The 21,852-nt window shown below is 35.1% G+C and overlaps 1 protein-coding gene across 12 annotated transcripts; it reads left to right on the forward strand.

Annotated features, from left to right (window-relative positions):
* The first annotated feature begins 6,573 nt into the window (after positions 1–6,573).
* LOC140975576 (uncharacterized) lies at positions 6,574–21,489 on the forward strand. 12 transcript variants are annotated; one of them, XM_073439342.1, is made up of 8 exons: positions 6,574–7,013; positions 8,296–8,664; positions 8,751–11,469; positions 11,554–13,455; positions 13,647–13,695; positions 13,786–14,030; positions 14,173–14,280; positions 20,931–21,489. In XM_073439342.1, exons 2-8 carry the CDS (start codon positions 8,475–8,477, stop codon positions 21,142–21,144), a joined length of 5,427 nt encoding a protein of 1,808 aa, XP_073295443.1. In that variant the 5' UTR covers positions 6,574–7,013; positions 8,296–8,474; the 3' UTR covers positions 21,145–21,489. The 12 variants fall into 12 exon arrangements, with proteins under 12 accessions (XP_073295443.1, XP_073295454.1, XP_073295445.1 ...); XM_073439353.1 differs by having other exon boundaries at positions 11,554–13,452; XM_073439344.1 differs by having other exon boundaries at positions 8,299–8,664.
* The last annotated feature ends 363 nt before the right edge of the window (positions 21,490–21,852 follow it).

Below are 21,852 nucleotides of genomic sequence, written 5' to 3' on the forward strand. Positions count from 1 at the left end.
TATATATTTGGAGTTTGGCCGAAAGGCCGTGTGATCTTTGGAGTTTGGCCGAAAGGCCATGAGATTTGGCTAAAGCTTTTGAGGTCAAATTTTGTGAATAAATGCATCTCTTCAAGAAAATGCATGTCTCTTCATTCAAGACTTTTCATGCTCTATAAAAAGAAACCCCCCTTCCTCCCCCCCTCCCATTTGCATTCATGCACCAAATTCTCTTCTTCTCCTCTCTCTAATTTAGTTCTATATGCAAATTTTTAAATATTAGCGCTTAAAGTTCAAATTTTCAAAATATAGAATCTTGAGTTTGGATTTTCTAAGCTTATACGCTTAAATTCGAACTTTGGAATTAAATTCGAGAGTTGTCTTCTAGTTTCGATTTTTTTAAGTATTTGTGTTTAAATCCAAGTTTTGAAAGATTTAAACTCTTGAAATTGGATTTTTAAGTTTAACGTTTAGAATTCGAAATTAGAAAGTTTGCATACCATCTTGATAACGTTTTAAACATTTCAAGTTCGTGTGGCTTTAAAATTTGTAGTGCTACTATTTTAAAGTCGTAGTTGTTGTATCTTTGGAAACGAATTGCCAACAACCGTGAGCACCGGGACGGGGCAATATCGTTTTAAGGAAAAAGAGTCAAACTCTTGCCTTGACTATTATTTCATAGCCATTTGGTTCACCCATTTCTGTCCCGATATTTCTCAATAAAAATAAAAGAATATCATACAAACAATCTTAAAACGATATTCGAACCAAAATTGCCTCAACAAGTACAACGACTCCAATTGTCCATCATGGAGAAAAACCTGAAAAGTTTCATGGTACTGATTTCAAGCGGTGGCAACAAAAAATGCTCTTCTACTTGACCACCTTTGCTTTGGCGAAATTTCTCAAAGAAGATCCGCCTACTGTTGATGAAAGATAACAAGATACTCAAAAGAGGGCAGCCGTTGATGCATGGAATCATAGCGACTTCATATGCAAAAACTGTAATGCCTGAAGTAAATATCACAATTGGTTGATTTGGTAATGTGATATTACTAAATAATTAATGATTTTAAAGAATGAAATATGACATATCTTGGTCATTTCACTTTATCCGTTTACATATCGAGAAAGGCAGAGAAAGAATAGAGAAAAGATAAGGTTTTCGATTTTTCTTTTCGATCTTGTGACATATCGGTTTATTCAATCGACGAACCGACTTCAGTTCTGGGATCGTTGTCACGAGGTTTTCGATTTGGGGTATAAATTTTATAGTTTTGGTGATATTTGAAATTTGTCGATTTCTGGAATAAATCCAATAAATTGTTAAATCATACTGAAATTGAAGATGGTTGAATAATGTATAATTTTAACGAAGTAGAGAAGATTATAGTGATGTTATTTTCAATTATTCCTAATTTATTGTAATTAAGGATTTTAATCGTTGAATTGAAATTGGTGAGTTGTTTGTCAGTTGTTATTAATTCTGATTATATATTCGGAGTCTACGAAGTATAGGCTACATGTTGATATAAAGTTTTCGTAGTTTAACAGATGTTGTAAAATAGCCTATTATTTGAAGTTAATTGAGTATAGTGTATTTGATGGTAGTATTGTGAATTAAATACACCAGAATATTAAATTGATGAACGATAAGAATTTATAATCGAGTTTTATATTTTGTGGCATTAATTGTTGTTGGGCTATTTGATTTTATATATTGAGGCTGTTATAATTGTATTGATATGGTGATAATGATCTGGTAATTGTTGTTGAATTATTTAGATATGTCACAAGCCTCGGGATCAAAGAAATAGTCAGATTTTATATATAATCGATTATCATGTACGTGTTGACGTACGAGCATATGTTATTATTATTTAGTATTGTTGAATATTATTGCATTGAATGATTAATCACTGGAACTGGGGGATTTGATATTATATCTGCTGTTGTTTATTATTGTTGATGTTGTTCACTGTCGTTGTTGAGAGACGTCACGTTGATGTTGTTCGTTCAACGCTATTGCTGTCGCCGGAGGTGGGGTGCGACGTATCGTTGGTGTTGTTGTTCGTTGGACGATATTGATGTCGTTGGAGTTGGGGTGTGACGTATCGTTGATGTTGTTGTTCGTTCGACGATATTGATGTCGTCGGAGTTGGGGTGTGACGTATCGTCGATGTTATTGTTGCAGTGTGATATTGTTAAGGTTGTTGATGGCTGATTGTCCAGAAACGACAAAGAGGGTATTCTGTTATCATTTCAGTTATATCTTATGTTGTTGTTAATATAACTGTTATGTATTATGATGATGATTGTTGTGTATGCTCACCCTTTGGGGGCTGTTTCTGTTGGACAGGTTATAGAACTATGCCGTGAGACAGGATAGTGGTGAAGGACTAGGTGTGTCTAGTCAAACAGTCATGTAGATAATAGTAGATAGAGACAGTATAACTCATTGTCTTATTTGAGTTATATGTGTGTATTTATTACATTGTTTCTGCTACACTGATGTAAATAGTGTGGTGATTGCACTATGTTGTTGTCTATGCATTATATTATTATGTCGTAGAGAAGAAAATTTTTATGCATATGACGTCACATGTTGTATGATTACGTGGCGAAGTTTGGGGCGCCACAAAAACTATATCTTGAATGGACTAGACAATGCACTATACAATGTGTATTGTCAATTGAAAACGCCAAAAAAAATTATGGGACAACTAAATTACGAGATTTGTAGAAACACCTTGGAGAAATCTCCTACCTATTCATATGATAAACTGTGTGTCCATCTTGAGTTTGGATTTTCTAAGTTTATACACTTAAATTCGAACTTTGGAATTAAATTCGATAGTTGTCTTCTAGTTTTGAGTTTTTTAAGCATTTGCGCTTAAATCCATGTTTTGCAAGATTTAAACTCTTGGAATTGGATTTTTAAGTTTAACGCTAGAATTCGAAATTAGAAAGTTTTCATACTATCTTGATAGCGTTCTAAACATTTCAAGTTCGTGTGACTTTAAAATTTGTAGTGCTACTATTTTAAAGCCGTAGTCATTGTATCTTGGGAAACGAATTGCCAACAACCGTGAGCACCAGTGCGGGTGCGGGGCAATATCGTTTTAAGGAAAAAGAGTCAAACTCTTGCCTCGNATAAAACAATTTTATGTCCCAAAATATCTGATATTAACTTCTCTCTAATAACATTTTATAGTATTTACCAAAATCCTACAATGAAAAGTTTAATGATTAATTTCTAACGAAAATGTCTGAATATATTGTTTCAAAACGAGAATATCCAAGTAAGCGTGTAAAACAATGATAGAGAACGATAAATTTGTTGACAAACTCAATATACTTGGATGCTTATTTGCCGCCACATGGGTATGATCAAATATCGATCTAGCCCATGTGGCATAGATATCAATACTAACATTCCATTTTTTGCATAAAACTCAATCTGATTAACTAAGGAACGAAACTTGTTCTTTCTCCGATAGCTCGTTTACCATTTTTTTTTCATTGTGTTTCTTAGCATCTCTTTGATTTCTCTCAGTGATTTTTAGGTCCATCCGACGATGTAGCTTGGGCTCCACAATGCTATTCTTGTGGGCATTTTGTGACTAATTGTGAGTCATATTGTTATTCAATTTTGCTATCAAACACATTATTTCCTCCAATTAATTATGTTGTCTGAAACTGCAATGTGGTGTATTTTCCCAATCACATTTTTTTTTATTTTGATTGATTTTATTGGTCGAAAAAAGCTCAAATACTTGAATTTTTGGTAAGAAATTTGGGGAAATTGACAATGAAGAACATACGAACATACATTTTTTCTAAAAAAAAAAATCTGATTTTCATTGATTCTTAATCCACGTATAGTTGTCTATATATTTCATTGGGCTTTGATTAAATCAACACAAAAATTCTGGGGAAAAAATATTTGAAGATGATTTTTGGATAGTTTTTTTAAAGTTTTTAAAATTGATATTGCATTTGGAAAATTCATATTAGTAGAAAAAAGTATGGAAGGAAAATTATCATGCTTTAAATGGACTTAGATATATGCATCCTTAGCGGTTCCGGAGTTCCGGTTTCAAGGTATGTACCTCGGAACCAATCTGATCTACTACCCGAACCAGTAGTAGATGGACTGGTTCCGGGTTGGTTTCAACTGGTAATGGATTGGACCGGTTCAAGGCATGTTTCTATTTTTTTAAAAAAAATTTTTTAAAAAAATAAAATTAACCCGTTCCATGGTGATTAAACCGCCATGATCTATTTACTAATGGATTCAAACTGGTTATGTCGAGTTCAGGTTTCGAATTGTCCCATTATGTCGAGTTCTTGTTTCGGGTCGAACTGTCCCGTTAAGCATGTTTACTTTGATAATGAGTATAATATAATTTTGTTTAAATAATAGAAGTGAAAATCGAAATCCATAGCTAAATGATCATCTCCATGTGTTCCTACTATGTGATAATTTTGTAATGAAACAATTTGATTGATTGTTTTTTTTTTACCATATTAGAGATTTTTATTATGAAAAAATTTGGTAATTACCACGGCTATTATTAAACGAGATTAAATAAATTAAATTAGTAGGTCTTATGTGAGACGGATCAATCATTCTCATATTTATAATAATAAGTAATTCTTTCGGTATAAAAAGTAATATTTTTTATAGGTGATCTAAATAAGAGATCTGTCTCATAAAAAATTGACTTGTGAGACCGTCTCACAAAAGTTTTGTAAAATTAAATTATAAAATATTTTGTAAGAATTTATATACTTTGTTTTTGTTTTTTAAATGATATGATATGATTCTTAAATGTGACAGTGTGATGAATTATTAATTGATCAAATAATTTTTGTTGGAGCATTTTGAGTTTTGGTGATTGAAGAAGGTTGTTGATCAAACGGATAAATATAGAACCTAACCGAAATGAATTTAAGGAGGAAAACTGAATTTTCATAAGAATAAATTTCCTAAGAAGCCTAATTGATTATAAAGATAGAGTGATAAAACATAAAAATGATACTAGTAATCAAACTGAATCAAGATTAACTGATGAAGCCCAACTGACCATCTATCTAGTTGCTCAGTCAATTCAAATCCATATGTTCCCTGAAAAATCAGTATAACAAGTGATTAAGGATGTGAGCCCATCTGAAATAGATGATAAAATTTTTCGTACTAACAATCACCAAACCTTAACAAAATATCAGGTTTCGATGCACTACCAGAATATGTTAGAAAAGACGATAACATAGCAACAACGAATCTGCATTCGGAAATGGATACAATATGAAAATATTATCGTTTTAGGTTAAGTTATAAATTGATCAGTTGAACAATCTTTGAATGTTACACATTTATACAATCTATATTTAGATTATAAAAAACAAACTAATATTCTCTGAATAAGTTTTCTACGAGTCAAACTGAAATAGCCACCACCCGCTGATAAATCATTAACTGATCATTGTGAAGATCAAATTTGTGCTTAAAATTGCTCTATGAAATCTGTGTAATTGAGAGTAAGAAGTCTCAATGCTCGAAGTGTTTATATCGAATTTTTACTGATAGTTTCAGTTAAGCAGTATTAAGTCCTACTGAAGTGGTGATTTCAAATTACTTGTAATTACAAAGTCTTTTATTACAAACTTTCCGTGAGAAAGAATGAGGTAACGTAGGAGTTTTGAAATCTCTGAACATCCAGAAACATCACCGTGATTATTTACTTCGCATTCTACCTACTTTTCTATGATTCGGCAAACCCCAATTGATTTTCTTGATAAACTATTTGTTCAATCAGTTTTAGTAAGTCTACTTCCGCACAATTCACACCAATTGACATACCGAGAACTCAACCGATAATAACAAAATTTCAGTGTTACAAATCTAATTGAAAAAACTTTTGAGATAAATTTATTCATTCCCTCTAAATTTATTTTCGATCATAACAATTTCCACTATAGTTCACTAAAAAAATATAAAATTTTCAGATAAATTATTTCATTTATTAATCGACTTATTTTTGTTTCTCACTTTTAATTTTGTTAATATGCTTTCTTTCTTTTTTTTTTATTTATTTTTTTTTATAAATATTCCATGGAACAATTTTTTGTCCAAACTATTTGTTATTTATTTATATGGAGCCTCGTGTATTGCAACATGAGGCACAAATACTCATGCCGTCATCACGATCTTTGATATTTTTATTATTAAAAAATATCTTAACTATCATGTCTATTATTAAATGAGATTAATTATAATAAAAAAATCTATAGGTAGAAGATAAAAAATTAAAAGTACGGGTATAGAAGAGTTGGTAAGACTTGAGATGACGTGAGTTGATATTCTCCGACATCACACAGTCGATTATCGTATAAAACATATTCCTCACACAAATATCGTTGGGGTATTAGTGTACATTTTCGTATGTATCAAGGGACTTGTAACCCATATATGGGTTACAATAATGGATAAACGTTTTTAAAAAAGATTTAATTTAAAAATAAAAAACAAAAACCTATGTTATTTACACGCGACGTGGGTGATTCTCATTGGAAGGGATAGCCATTTCTCCTGGAGTCCTCTCCAATCAAGCGCAGCTCTCGCTTCGGCGATTCCCAGTCTCAGCCTCCGCCCGAACCTAACCTTGTCTCGCACTGTTCGTTGAGATTTCGTTTCACTTTATCTTTCACATTAACACAGCGCATTCATTTCTTTCCGATTCAAAACCCTAGAACTTAGATTCTACCAAATCGAAATTCTCCATTGGGGCTCCAATATTTCTCCACTCATGCTCATCCGGATATTCACGTCAGTTCCGTTTTTCTTCCAATCTCGAACCCTATTTCTTTGTTTCGTTGATATATTAAGGTAAACAAGTGTTTGGTGGGGGGTGGCGGCTCAGTATTGTGTATAATGGCGTGGAGATATCTGAATATGGCTATTTTTGGGGCGTGAACTGTCCCGGTCGTGTTTCTGGCTCGTTGGGTAATTGTATTGGTTCAATTGTCGCGTGAGTCTGCAATTGATAATTTGCTCGCCTTATTTTAGTTGAGTTCTTTTTTTTTTTTACCATGTTTCTGTATTTTGTAAGTGATTGTGCTTTAGAATTGGGCAATCTCGGCTTCAAAAGTGTTATTTTTCTTGGGTTATTTTGAATGTCATGTTTGTTTGTTGGCTAATGAAGGCCGATTTCCAGTTATGGAATTATGACGACTTGAAAGCTATCTCAGTTAGAGTTAATCCTAATCTCTATTGTTGATATATGAGGTTTTACTGTGCTTCGGCATCAAGCTGTGCATAAGGAGAAATAACTTCATTGGATGTTTTATGTTGGCCATGTATGATTGGTTCCCTCATCATACTTCATATGACTTGCTTTGATTGAAATTTCACAGTTCATTTGACGATATATGATTGAAAGGAAGTGATGAAAGATGATAAATTCTAATTGTAACGTGAGTGTGACCATTTTGATTGGTGAAGTAAAATATGGTCTATTAACTATTGGGATAGCAAGAAACTATTTTTGGTATTTTTGCTATTTCTTTTTGCACCAGGGAGTTATAGTTATGGACGTGTCCTTTTGATTTTCAGAAAAGGGAAACTAATTCAGAAGATGACTGTTAGAATATCTATTTAACTCCGCTGTTTCTGGAGCTTAGTTCTCACTGTAATGAAATGGTTGCCAATCAATCATTAGTAATAAACTGTCCATTATGTCTTTGTACCCATCAGTAATATTTAGTTGAAACTTTGAAGTCTTAAGTGTTCTAGAGCACACAGTCAGTTATTACTGTGTCTACACACACTAGAGATCTGTATGCCAACGCTGGCAAGACCTCTTTGACTGTGTACGAGTGTGAAAATAAGTGCCTGTGAGTTATTTGGTGTTGTTTGTTGTTTGCCATTTGCTTTCTCTCTTTGTACTTACTGAAGTGTATATTTTGCCAATTCATTTTGTTTCCATTTGAGAACATTAGAACATATGAATCTATGCCTCGTCAGCGTCACTTTTTTCCTTGTTGATTACTTGTTCTCAAGACCACCATGGTCCAAATCACCTAACACATACCTGCTTTTAATTTGATTATTATTGCTCTTTCCTTGATGATGTGCCGAGCCGATATTTTGTCAACCATTATTATGTCCTGTATTAAATGATTGTTACCACTCAGTTCAATTTCAATATTCATCACTAATCACTGCATACTTTTGTTCTTATTGACTGCAATTTGTTTTTTAAGGTATTTTGTTATTTTTGTAACGAGTGAACTCTTGACTGCTCATATCAGTAGGTTACATGAAGGTGTAGAAGTTGGCAAGGATTGACGGTTATTTTTCAGGAGAATTCGGTGTGGCCACAAGTCTTCCATTTTCCCAGCTATAAAATGGTGGCCAGTATCCGATTCTAATATATCAATATACGCATACCAACACTCAATATCTGAACAGTTTTGTGCATCAACCATCTATGCCTGGCAACGAATTTGGAGACAGGGTCCACAATTTTTTTGCACAAGACAACACATTTCAGGGGCAGACTGAATCTCAAGTGGTCGAAGGGAATTGGCCAGTGTTGAGCAACAATTTTTGGATTGGCAGCCAGAGACAAGCTGATGCACTACATTCAAACAACAAGACTTATAATTTACAAGATCCAGGTATTACTAGGCTGCTTGAACATCGGTTTTTTAACATTGAGTTCCATCATCACCAGTTTAAAAATTTCTCTGTATCTCATGAACAGACATTGATAGAGGGCAAGGCAGCTACCCTTTCCATGTGACGCAGGACTTGAACTTTTCTCAATCAAATTTGAGGGCTGATTTTAGTAAAATTCAGTCCCTAAATGAACAGCCAAATCTGAATGGCTATATGTTTGGAAATCAATTTCACCTCTCAAGACAGAATGAAGCAAACTTTTTGGCAGTCGATACAGATTCTGAACCGCATCATGCGACAACCTCAAGAGGATTTTCTGTTCATGAACTACAGAAAGGGAGTGGAATGGAAAATGGGGCAAAAACTTCACTTAGATCAGAAACATCTGTGCCTTCTGTAAGTTTGGATCTGTTTGGTGGTCAGCAGCAGATGAGCCATCATCAATCAAGCATGTTACAGCCAGTGCAGCACCAGCATCCTGGGATCAATAACATACAGCAACATCAGCAGCAACAGCAACAACAGCTCATGATCAGGAAAATGCAAGATCTACAAAGGCAGCAACAATTCCAGCCACTTGAGATGAGGCAACAGAATCATGTTAATCAGGTTCAGGCCTTTACTAAACAAGCATCTGGCAGGCACTCCACTTCGATTGATGGCAATCCAGTTTCTGATTTACAGCAGTATCCCTGGACAACTGAAGTCAGTGCAAACTGGATGAACCGTGGTTCTCCGTCCATGCAAGGGACTCAAACTGGACTAGTTTTCCCTCCGAACCTTGGCCAGACTCAGCATTTAGTGGATTTGGTGCCTCAATCTGTTGATCAATCACTCTATGGGATTCCTGTTTCTGGTTCAAGGGGTTTAAATTCAAACCAATATTCTCACAAGGTGACTGATAGATCTCCAATGCTGCAAATGTCAACCTCTAGCAATACTCTTCAGGGTAATCATAATTTTTTTGCGGACCAGGTTGGTTTAAACGATGAAGATTCCATTGCGAGACAGAAATTTCAGAATGAGAATATGATTCGACGTACTCCTAGTCAATCTTTATATACTGAACCGAGAAATATGGGCAGTCTGCAGCAAGTGAATTCCATCCAAAGAAATGCTCCTCAGGACTTACTGGGGAGGCAGGAGCTAACAATTCGACCTGAGACAAAAAGTGAAAAATTTAGGAGGCCAGCTGTTGCATCCAGCAATGAGGTTGCCCTAGATCCAGCTGAAGAAAAGATTCTGTTTGGTTCAGATGATAACATATGGGCTGCCTTTGGTGATGCTGCTAACATGACTGGAGAATCTGGTAATTTGTTTGACAACGGTGAGTCTTTGAATGGTTTTCCTTCTATTCATAGTGGCAGCTGGAGTGCTCTTATGCAGTCAGCTGTTGCAGAAACTTCTAGCAATGATATAGTTCCCCAGGAGGAGTGGAGTGGTCTGATTTCCCACAATGTTAATGTTTCTTCAGCAAATCAGTCCTCTTCAGTTCACAATAACAATGTTAAACAACAATCATCTTTGGTTGATCATAAAACGCGAATGCCTTCAGCACCTAGTCCTGGATCTATTCCCCCTTCTGGTGATATCAATGTAAAAAATGTCGCAGGATTGAATCTCCTTGGACACAGGTTTCTGAATGAACCTGGTCAAAGACTGCCAAATGAGGTGTCTGAAAGATTTGTTTCTTTGGAAGAAGGTAACAAATGGTCTAATTATATTCCACCACAAAAATCAGTCACTGGAGATAGTCAAATCTATAGAGATGCCTCTCAAAATTCTCCCGAAACTGGGATGAGCGCTATGAAAATCTCCTCGCCTTGGGCACATCAACAGAGTGGTTCTGAACAACAATCAAATGGTAGGAATACTCTGGTAGCTATACCAACTGGTGGCGATAGAGGGTTAAATGTTCATCAGGCTGAGAAGTCCCAGAATTCAAAAAGTAATCGATTTAGTGTGATACAAGGAGAAGCTGTTGGAGGTTCTTTATGGAAGTCAAATTCTGTTTCTAGATCTGCTACTGAGTTGGGTCCTGTTAAACCAACCATTGGAAATACCGGAACAAATAAAGTTATACTTAGTTTAAATGATGCTGCTTCAGTTGCTAACTCATACAGCGTGGGTGTAGCTGATGAAACCAATCCATTTTTTCGCGACAGTAACAAAATTAATCAGTGGAAGAATAGCAGTTCTTCTACAATTTACCAAGGGGGTAAAGATTTGGGTAGAACGCCACACCAGGCTATTGAACATAATCAGGGTTTGGACTCTTTGAATAGCTGTGAAAAGGAGGAAGCTACAAGACATGAGATGGAAAATTATGACATGATGGAAAATTCTAATGATAGCCATCGCTCCAACTTATCTGGGCACACTTCTGGTGGATTCAGAGAAACTGGATCAGGTGCGAGTGTTTCAAAATCTTTGCCCCCTGCGAATCAAAAGTTAACCAATCAGTTATCCAGGAAAATTTCTGTTCCTCGTAAATTTCAGTATCATCCTATGGGAAATTCAGATGAGGATGCAGAACCTTCCTATCACCTGAAGCAATCTACCAATTTACAGGCCATGTCGCAACCAAATTCCAATCTTGACCAGTCAAACTTTTTGGTTCAGTATCCTAGAAATTCTAAAGTAAATGAACAGGTGATGGGGCAATCCTCCAAGCTTCAGAAACACAATAAAGTGATGAATGAAGAACCACCCCATGTTGGTTTACCTGGTTATGCACCATCTATATCTGTTTCCTACAGTCGACCCTTTGATTCATTCACCCCAAACACTGTCTCTTCGTCAGGGTACTTATTTTTTTCATTTCTTTCATTCTAAATTAGTTATTATACATGTTGTGATACTTTTTTGACATTATCTATTCAATCTAGCCAAAACATGCTGGAGCTTCTTCCCAAGGTCGATCATTCTAGTGGTCATGGTGACATGATGCACTTAAGTTCTGAGGGTAAGGTATACGCTCAGTTACCTGAAGCGGGAAAAGTTGATGGGACTGCTGGTTTCTTTCAGCAAAATCAATCTTCTGTTTATCAAGGTTTTGGTCTGCAACTTGGTCCTCCATCCCTTCAGCGGGGACAGGTTCCTGACCAGTCAACTTCATCCCAAAAAGCTCAAAGCTCGGTTACTTCAATGCCTATTAGTCATGCTGTAGCAGAAATGGAAGAGAAAGGCCAACAGATGGTCCCAACATCTACAATTCAATCATTGAATTTTCCTCGTGGTGAATTCCAAGCTGAGTTTAAAAATAACAGACCTGCAGTACCTCCGCGATATAGTGGAAATGATGAGAGACATCGAAACTTTCAAGAAGCATTTAGTTTAGATTCTCCGCATGTGAGTCAACTTCGAAATCAGCAAGTAATGAGGTCAAGTGGAAAAATCACGATGAATCAGCACGTTGACTCATCTTTCAGCAGTGATGTTTCAAACAATATAAGGGGATCCATGGAGACAGTTTCGCCCGATACTCTTGGAGATGTTCAAAAATCTAATGTTATGTCGTCACGGGGTATGACCCAACAGGCTGGCCCTAATGATGCACATGAACGAGGTCCAACTTCAACTGCATCAGCCAGGGATCCGTTGCATGCTACTCAGCCTTTTAGTATGCATGGTATATCTCATCAGGGAAGTTCCCTCAATGCATTACATAATTTAACGACCAATGTCTACACCAGTCAACATTCTTTTGGTTCACATTACCAGAAAGCATCAGCACCATTCTCGGACTTAACCCAACCAAATACTGGGGAATCAAGTTCTGCTCCCCTGACTCAAGGCAGTATGAATGTTTGCAAAGGGGGTGACCTGTCTTCCGACTTAAGATCAATTTATGTGAATTCTCCTGGTGTTGTTGATGAGGAAGAGCAAAGGTTGAAAGAAAGTGCTGGACACTCATTGTCATCCATCAGAATTGACACAACCAACAAGAATCATTCTGATAATTCTCCCCTTGATTTGTTTTCAACTCAGAAAAATATTGAAGCCTTTGGTCATTCCCTGAAACCTAATTCCTTCTCCCGTCAAAATAATGCATCGCTAAACCAAATGAAGGCCTTGAAGGATGCAGGGGCTGATCCTAGCTTTAGGGTCTCTAAGAGAATGAAAGGACCTGATGATTGCTTAGATGTTGACCGAGTAGCTTCAACAGGCGGGCAGCAAAATGATCGCGGTCTTGTACTTGGAGATTCTTTGGGTTCAAGTACTGGAGTTCCTTCTGATGATTTGTGGATGCCAAATTTCCTTTTGGCAGCCGATGCCTTGCAGATAAACCCTTCGCAGCATGGAAATGTAGCCTCACAGGATATTCTGTTGCGTGGTGCAAAAGAGTCTCATAGCAACTCTTCTACTGATTATACCACCTCAGTTAGAGCTGAGTATCCCGAGGTTAGCCCACAGATGGCCCCATCCTGGTTCAATCAGTATGGTACTTTTAAAAATGGGCAAGTGTTGCACAGTTATAATGCACATAAATTGATCCCCTCAATGTCAGGAGAACTTGGAAAGTCTCCAAGTGTTATGGATACCCTTGGTTCAGAGGAGAAAGGTACTGATGCCCCCATAGATGCATGTCAAATTAATACGACCGGTCCTACGTCTACCTCTACATTAGTAAATGCGCCTTTGTCATCTGGTCGCTCATATGAGCTGAATGCCACTGCTCAAAATCTTGTGGTATCGAGACCTAAGAAGCGTAAGACTGCTACTTCTCAGCTTCAACCTTGGCACAAAGAAATAGCAGATGGTTCGCAAAATCTTTCGAGTCTGAGGTGGTAATCATGAATCAGTTTTTCTCTCATTATTCTATTATGTTTTTTTCTGCAAAGTTGTGTTTACGATGTTAGTGAAGATTCAGGATTTGTTTGTTGGAATTTTGTACCATGTTAGTAGCTTTTTAAAATTCTTCAGGTTTGTCTTGCTCTATAATTTAATTTGTTAATCTGAATGAGTATGCTGCATGCAGTGTGGCAGAGACAGTGTGGAGTCAAGTGGCAAATTGTCTAAAAGAAAAGGTGTGTTTGGGTTGTTCTTACTCTTTCTTCATTAGGGACTTCAACTCTCCCATGGTTCTCTACATTTTTCATTTCTTTTGCTGATGGCAGGTTGATGATGATGCTGAATTGATTGAAGTTGGACCATCATTTCGTAGATCTAAAAGAAGGCTTATCTTGACAACACAGCTCATGCAGCAGTTATTTTTCCCTCCACCAGCTGCTATCCTGTCTGCTGATGCCAGTGTTAAATGTGAGAATGTGGCTTATGCTGTCGCCAGAGCCGTGCTGGGAAATGTCTGCGGTGCAGTTTTTCACTCAAGTGGTTTGGACTTACCCTGTGACAGCGTGGAACTGTAAGAACTTATTTGAATATTCCTTCAGCATTGTTGAATCAGTTTAAAGCCTCAATCTTTCGAATTTGTCAGGTTTTTGGATATTTTTGATGAATTGATTCTCCTTTCTGAATGACTAGCTCTTATCTCTAAACTTTGTTAGACTTTCTGCTAAGGGTAAATCATCAGAGATTAATGTTGATCGGTATTCTGGAAAAGTTATGGAAGGTTTGACGGGAAGATTGGGAAAGCTGGAAAATGATTTCCTGAGGTAAATCTTTGCACTTATTTCTTGATTTTTGGTATGTTTGTTCCTATATATGGACTTTTACTTGATCTAAATGCTGCCAATACTTTGTGCGATCCAGTCTAGTACGTTTTGAGTTAGTAATTTCAAATATATGTTTTCTGGCTGAAAACCAACATAATTTTATTTTGCTTTGACAGATTGGTTTAGATGAACCATTCTAGTTACTTTCTCTGCTGACTTCTTCTTCTTGTTGTTGTTTTTTTTTTTTTTTTTTTTTTTTTTTTTTTTTTTTTNCTTATTGTGAAGTGTAAAAACTACAAGAAAATTTTAGTACTTGAATTCTATAGATAAAATAATTTATTTAAGCTATATATTTATTCAAAGCTATTGCACACCATGTGCAGAAGCAGCTAAGATTGAAAATTGCATCTGTGCTTTTACATGGAGATCTTTTCGAAGATAAATTCTGAACTCTATCATGCACAAGTGTTCAATAAAATCAGGTGTTAGCAGTCTTTACGGGTTATGCAATTATAGTTTGTGACCAGGATCTGAAGACATGGGATAATCTAAACACATCAATATGCAACAATACTGACTTGAAAGTATATTATTCTAATATTTTGGGGGATATAATATTTTGTTTTGTTCCTAATTATGTCTAGATCTTATATTGAATTGTTTCCTTATATATTTAAAATGCATATATAGAACAAATATATATCCATCCGCATTTCGCATTGTATCTAATCTAAGTCCTAAAACGCTGAACTTAAGAGGATCAAACCCTATTACTATAATCGTCCCACTAACATTGAGTCACTTTTCAAGCTGTATGGCAGCCACCAACTAAGTTTTGAAGAACGTGTTTGGATATGTAGTATTTTTTTAAAAAAAAACTAAAGAAATCACATGTTTTAAAAATAACTCTTTGTTTTTTTAAAGCACCTTTGGATAATTTTGTGATGTTTTGTGTTTCTGAAATACTTTAAGTAGAAATCATTGGAATGTTTTGTCTCATTTTTATGTTTTGAAGAAATTGTTAGTCCAAGGTGCGACATCTTGAGATATAAATAAAAAAATAAATTATAAAACCGGACACCAAGTTTACGTGGAAAACCCAAAAAATTATTAGAGTAAAAACTATGGGCAAGATGAAAGAATTCAACTATAATATTTTATGGTATACAACCACCACTCAAAGTGTTTTCAAAGAGAATACACACTCTTAATACATGATCTTGTTGGACAGAACAAGAGCCATGTTAAGGACCGTGATCTAGCCAAGTTATTTTGGGCAGAAGTAGTCGAGACCGCTAGTTATATCGTCAATCGTTCTCATTCACTGACGATTGATCTGAAGTCTCCGATGTAGATGTGGATTGGGGAGCCAACTGATTATTCTCATTTGCATACATTTGGAAGTCATGTGTACGTTCTGTACAATGATCAAGAAAGATCGAAGTTGGATTCAAAATCCAGAAAGTGTATCTTCTTGGGTTATGATGATGGAGTAAAAAGGGTTTTACTTGAGGGATCCTACTGTCCACGAGCTTGTCATCAGTAGAGATGTCTTCGAGGAAGATAAAGCAGACAAAGACACTGAATTTAGAAATTACTATATTTCTGGTGGAAAATAAGACCGACGAAGGTCAAATTTCTTGTGAAGCAGTACTAGAGCACGAGGAACAAGAACATATCGAGTCTGAGGTTTCCAGGGTGATGCAAGTTCACCGAGATAGAAGTAACATAAAGATTTGGCTTCTCAGAACAATTATTTGAAGAAAGTCTCGGTACACTTCAACATGCATGATAACAAGCCAATTTTGACCTTTTTTCTTGTTATTTCAAGACCTCGAGATGTGTCATAACAAAGAAGCAGATAAAATTGAGATGTCTCGAGTACCATTTGCATCAGTAGTGAGAAGTTTGATGTTCACGATGATCTGTACAACACCGGACATTGCTCAAGCAGTGAGAGCAGTTAGTCGGTATATGACGAATCCTGAATGAGAGCATTGGATTACTATTAATAGGATCCTTAGATACATTAAGGGTACGTCAAATGTTGCATTATGTTTTGGGGGATCTGATTTTATAATTAGGGGCTATGTTGATTCAGATAATGCAGATGATCCCACTGACAGAAAATCTACTACTGGTTTTGTATTTACACTTGTAGGGGGAATAGTAAGCTGAGTTTCAAAACTACAAACAGTTGTGACGTTATCTACAACAGAGGCAGAATATATGACAACTACTCAACAAGAAGACGATATGAATTAAAAGGTTATTGGAGGAAATTGAGCACAAACAAGAAAATGTTCATTTGTTTTGTGACAGCTAGAGTGTCTTGCTCATTGTAAGGAATCCAACATTTTATTCCAGGACTAAACACATTGAATTCAGTTTCATTTTGTTAAAGAAGTAGTAGAAAAAAGAAGTGTGAATATATTGAAGATCCATATAAAAGATGACATAACTGATGTCATGAATAAGCCATTGAACATTGATAAGTTTGAATGATGTAGATCTTCAAGTGATTTAATAGAAACGTAAGTAGCAGTGAATTACAAGATTGAAAGGATGTGAAGATTTGTTTGATTCTCAATCAAATTTCCAAGTGGGATAAATGTCGGCAAATTAATGGTGACATATGGTGGGTGAATGGTGGCAGACAACATTGATGATGGTTGGTGGCAGATTCGGAAATGTGAAGGAATTCGATATGAAGAATCCCCTATGAATATTTTATTCATCTAATTCTCGAGTTCTTCTCTCCTCTCAGCACATTCTTATTTGAGTGTGTTATATAATATTTTTGATCTATTTTGTTCTCCTGTATTAAGAGAGAGTGAAATATAGTGAGTGATTGTACACCATAAAATATTATAGTGAAATATTATAAGTATTTTCTACCTAAATCTCTTAGTTCAGTTTTATACTTTGTTTTCATATTTGTATCTCAAGATGTCACACCTGAGATCGACAAGTGATATCAGAGTCTTGGTTTAATCTTTCTTAAAATTTAGAGTATGCTATGTGGTTGCAGCCTTGAATCCTTGAATGATCTTTTGCAACAGAAAATATGTTTTTGAGATGTTTTATTAAGGCTGTATTGTTTTGTCCAGTCTACTAAATTGTTGTAGACATAATGACGGACATGTATGAGATAACAAAATTCAATAAGAGCATTTTATGTTGTGGAAAATAAAGATACAAGTAGTTTTAAGGAAGGAGAATTGCTTGACGGCTGACGGAGACCAAGGTTTACGTGGAAAACCCTAAAAACTATTAAAGTAAAAAACATGGCAAAATGAAAAGAATTCCATTATAATATTTTATGATGTACTACCACTCATTGTGTTTTCAATGAGAACACACACTCTCTTAATACAGAAGAACAAAACACCTCTCAAATATTATAAAACAACACACTCAAGTAAGAATGTATTGAAATTAGAGAACTCGACAATATGATGAATAAAATGTTCGGAGGAATAACCTATTTATAGGCGATTTTTCATATCAGATGCATTAAATTGCATCAGAATTTCCTTCACATTTCCGAATTTGTCCATCCATTATCAATGCTGTTTGCTACCATTCACCCACCACCTGCCACCGTTAATTTGCTGACAGAAATGTTTCAGGGAAAGATTTTTTGAGATGAATTTGTGAGATAAAAGGCGATGGCTGAAATTTATTTTTAGGGATATTTTTTATTGTGCACGTCAAATCATATAAAATCGGTAAATTTATTAAAATGATATTTGTGTGGGTGATTGATCAGGGGTGAGATATATTAAAACTTTGAAAATATGTTTTTAGACTAAAATATAATATAATAAGATAACAAATTTTTGAAGTGTTGAGAAGCGGAATTAAATGTAACAATTATGTTGAGATTATAAACTGATGAAAATATATTTTGAGGAATAATAAAAGTTCAAGTGATTGTATTTGATTTTATTCTGTGGAAGGAAATATGGGTTTTTTTTTTAAAAGAAATCAAACCAAGCGTATGGAGCTTGGGAAATCAAAAAATTAGTTCATTTTTCTGCTTAATTTATTTTTTAATATGTAAGAAAAGATTGCTTCTTAGCTATTGTGTTAAAATATGAAATTGCATTAATTTTTTAGACAAATGTGTTTTAAATAAAATGAATTTTGAAGCTAGGTACCTTCGTATTCAAAATAAAAGTGTAAAACATATTTGATAAAAGTAATGCAAAGAAACTCTTGCCTCTTGGCAGAACATCGGTTCCATCAAGTTGTGTATTTTGGAATTTAAGCTTGTGATGATCCCTTTAGATAATGAAGGAAAATTGAACCGACGAAAAAGGAATAGAAGTATTGATGTGAATGACAAGCCCCTTAGAGAAGTATGTTGGCACTTGGCAGTTTATGGAAAGGTTTCAATGGAGAAATAAACTCTGGGTTATTAAGTTCAAAAGCAACCAACCCATTCTAGCTCCTATTTCTATTTTCTCACGAATATAGTGCCTCTCTCTTGCCTTTTTTGCTTTTAATACATGTTATCATATGACATATGTGACTAGCGACATGGAGCGCCTGTATGTATTGAAAGACTGACTTCTTGAACCTTAGTATTGAAGAAGTCTATTAAAACAACCACACCATATTGGTGTCTCGTGGGAAGTTTGAATGGATGATAGCATTTTTTGACGAGTAATTGTTTCCACGCTGCCAAGATTATCATTAATATTTTTTAAGCTTGAAGATGTGAATCTTGCTTAAGGGAGAGAGTTATGGAAAAATTTGATATATAATTTGAAGTGTTCTGTTTTGATTTAGTAACTTCTGATTGTTCAATATCATAATATATCTTCTGAGAAATGCATAATTTAATTGGAAGTGTATTTGCAGTGTTTTTTTCATAACATAATAGCTCTACTGCATAGGTGGCCTGGTACTTGAAGTTGACACAAATTGACGGAGTTGAGAGGGGCCAAGAGCCACTAGGATTAGGGGTGTCAATCGGGTGGGTTGGGTCGGGTTTCGGGTCAACCCGCGAAATTTTTTTTATTTTTTTTTCAACCCGAACCCGAAGCAACCCGAAAACCCCCAACCCGAACACGAACCCGTATAACCCGACTCAACCCGTCTAACCAGCCTAACCCGAATTTTATTTATTTATTTTTAAATTTTTTTAAAAAAATCAATGAAAAAAATTCAAAAAAATAAAAAATAATAATAATATTTTAATTTAAACACATAATAACAAAATTTCCGATTTAAATTTGAAAGTTTAATCGTAGAAAATTAAAAGTATATTTACTAAATCAAATAAAAAATTGTTAAAAAAATAAAAATATGCAAAATAAATATTAAATGATGAAAATTTATCATATAAATATACAATCAATTTTGTTCAAACATACAATATATAAAAATATAGGTAATATTTTCAAAAAAAAAGTTCGCGGGTCAACCCGCGACCCAACCCGAAACCCGCATAACATGTCACTAACCCGAATCCACCCAACCCGAACCTGATTTTTTTCGTGTTGGGTCGTGTCGGGTTGACGGGTCGTGTCGCATTTTGACACCCCTAACTAGGATGCAATAAGTCTAGGGGATGAACTTTTTTTTCTGATGAAAAACTTGTCACTATTTAGTCTTGGAGAATAGTAATCTATCGTCGTCTGAAATAATTTTACATGGATTTTTTTGGAGAAGATAAATGAGTCAAGCTTTGCTGGCACATTTTTATTGAAATATTTTAAACAAACTAATAAATGCGAGTGTAATCAATGATATTGAAGAATGATATGTCATAATCGAAGTATTTTACTTAAATGAACCATATGCTCGAGTGTCAGACCTGACTGAGCAGGGATCTTGCTTGGATGTTTTCATGTTCATCTGGGCTCAAGCATTGAAAGCATTCAATTAAGTTCTCAGCGGATTTCAGAACCCATAAAAATTATTCGAACTTAGCTCAAACTTCAGAAACTTTTTCGATCATGCTTGGCATGGTTATGTTTGTTCACTCATATCACAAATGCGATATCTAATTCATTTGATTCGTTCCTTTCTTATCGCCAAACTTTTACATGCTAATTATATTGCTATTAAGTGAGAAAGTGGAGTCAGTTACTGACAGAATCCATCGAGGCCAGTTTACTCATAATATAAGTGTATGTGATAAATTTACTGACTATTTGACCTTTTTCTCTAGTAATACTCTTTGTTTGTTGTGGAAGCAGTAGATAGAAGACTATCTGGATGACTGACATGGATAAAAATTTTAGATGTTTCTGCTTAAGTGTGTGTTTTGGAGAAAATAAAATGAAATTCGAGGGTAGTTTGGAGCAAATGGTTTGACAAAATCAACTTGGTTTTCCGGTTTTATAATAAGTTATGGAAACCTATCTTCTTTCCTGTCCTTCCTTTGAAAATTATGTATCTTAATTATTTCCATTGCCGTGAAGAATTCTTTTTGTTTACTTAATTCAGCGCAACTTCGTTTAAGAAAAATTAGATTTGATCTGGGCTGGTGTTGTGTCCTATCTGGTATTAGTACTTGTACTTTCCTTGTTTCAAGTTTCAACCTTTCCCGGTTATGCTCTTTTCCTTTTCTTCAATTTCATCTCTTGTTTTTTTCCCTTTTGCCACTTTCCCACTGTTTGATTTCTATGTTTCAGATTGGAGAAAAGTTCTTCAATATTTGACGTGAGAATGGAATGCCAGGATCTGGATAAATTTTCTGTCATCAATCGATTAGCTAAATTTCACGGTCGAGGGCAAACCGATATATCTGATACAGCTCCTTCTCACAAACCTTTGCCACAAAGATATGTATCTGCTATCCCCATGACTAGAAGCCTACCAGACAGGGTACAATGTCTATCATTATAGTAATTGGTTGATTTATTTGATCATGTTTTCGTGGCCTACCTTTGAAATCACAGTATGTTGGCAACATGATATTCCCTGAGATGGAGGCTGTTTAATTCGTTCGATATAGGCCATCTATGTGTCTTCCTTGGGAATTACAAGTTAAATTTATGTATATTTATTGAATTGCACTACATTTGGGTACCCTGTCATTTTTTACCAAAAAGGGGATAGTGAAAATGTATTCCGGCAATATTGTTTCAAACATGGGAGTACACGAAAGCTTGTCTCACAAACCTGCGACTTAAATTGTTGTTCTTGGGGAATGGTACGCCTTATGTTATCTACTCAAAAGAACTGGGTTACTTGGGTTCATTTTCTGTGGCACCAGTCATGAAAGTTCGAATTTGAACTAACTATGCTCGATTCAGCTCGATTCGATGTTAGAAAATTAACGATTTCGTGCATTAGCTCAAGATATTGAGCTTGCTGATTGTGCATATAAATAAATACCATTTCGAGTTGATTCCAATAATTTGAAGCTTAACAGACACATGATGATCTCTGAATGTTCCTTTTGCGCTAGATGCAAAAGCTTTGTTTCTGGGAAAAACATAATTTTCGGTCGGATTATGAATGCATGCTTAAGTTAATTAAAATTTTAAAAATTTAGTTTGAAGTTTGGAAATTTAATTTTTGTATTTTTTTTTCAAATGTGAAATTATTGTT

This window comes from Primulina huaijiensis, chromosome 4, assembly GCF_012295235.1.
Source record: "Primulina huaijiensis isolate GDHJ02 chromosome 4, ASM1229523v2, whole genome shotgun sequence".
Lineage (NCBI taxonomy): Eukaryota > Viridiplantae > Streptophyta > Magnoliopsida > Lamiales > Gesneriaceae > Primulina > Primulina huaijiensis.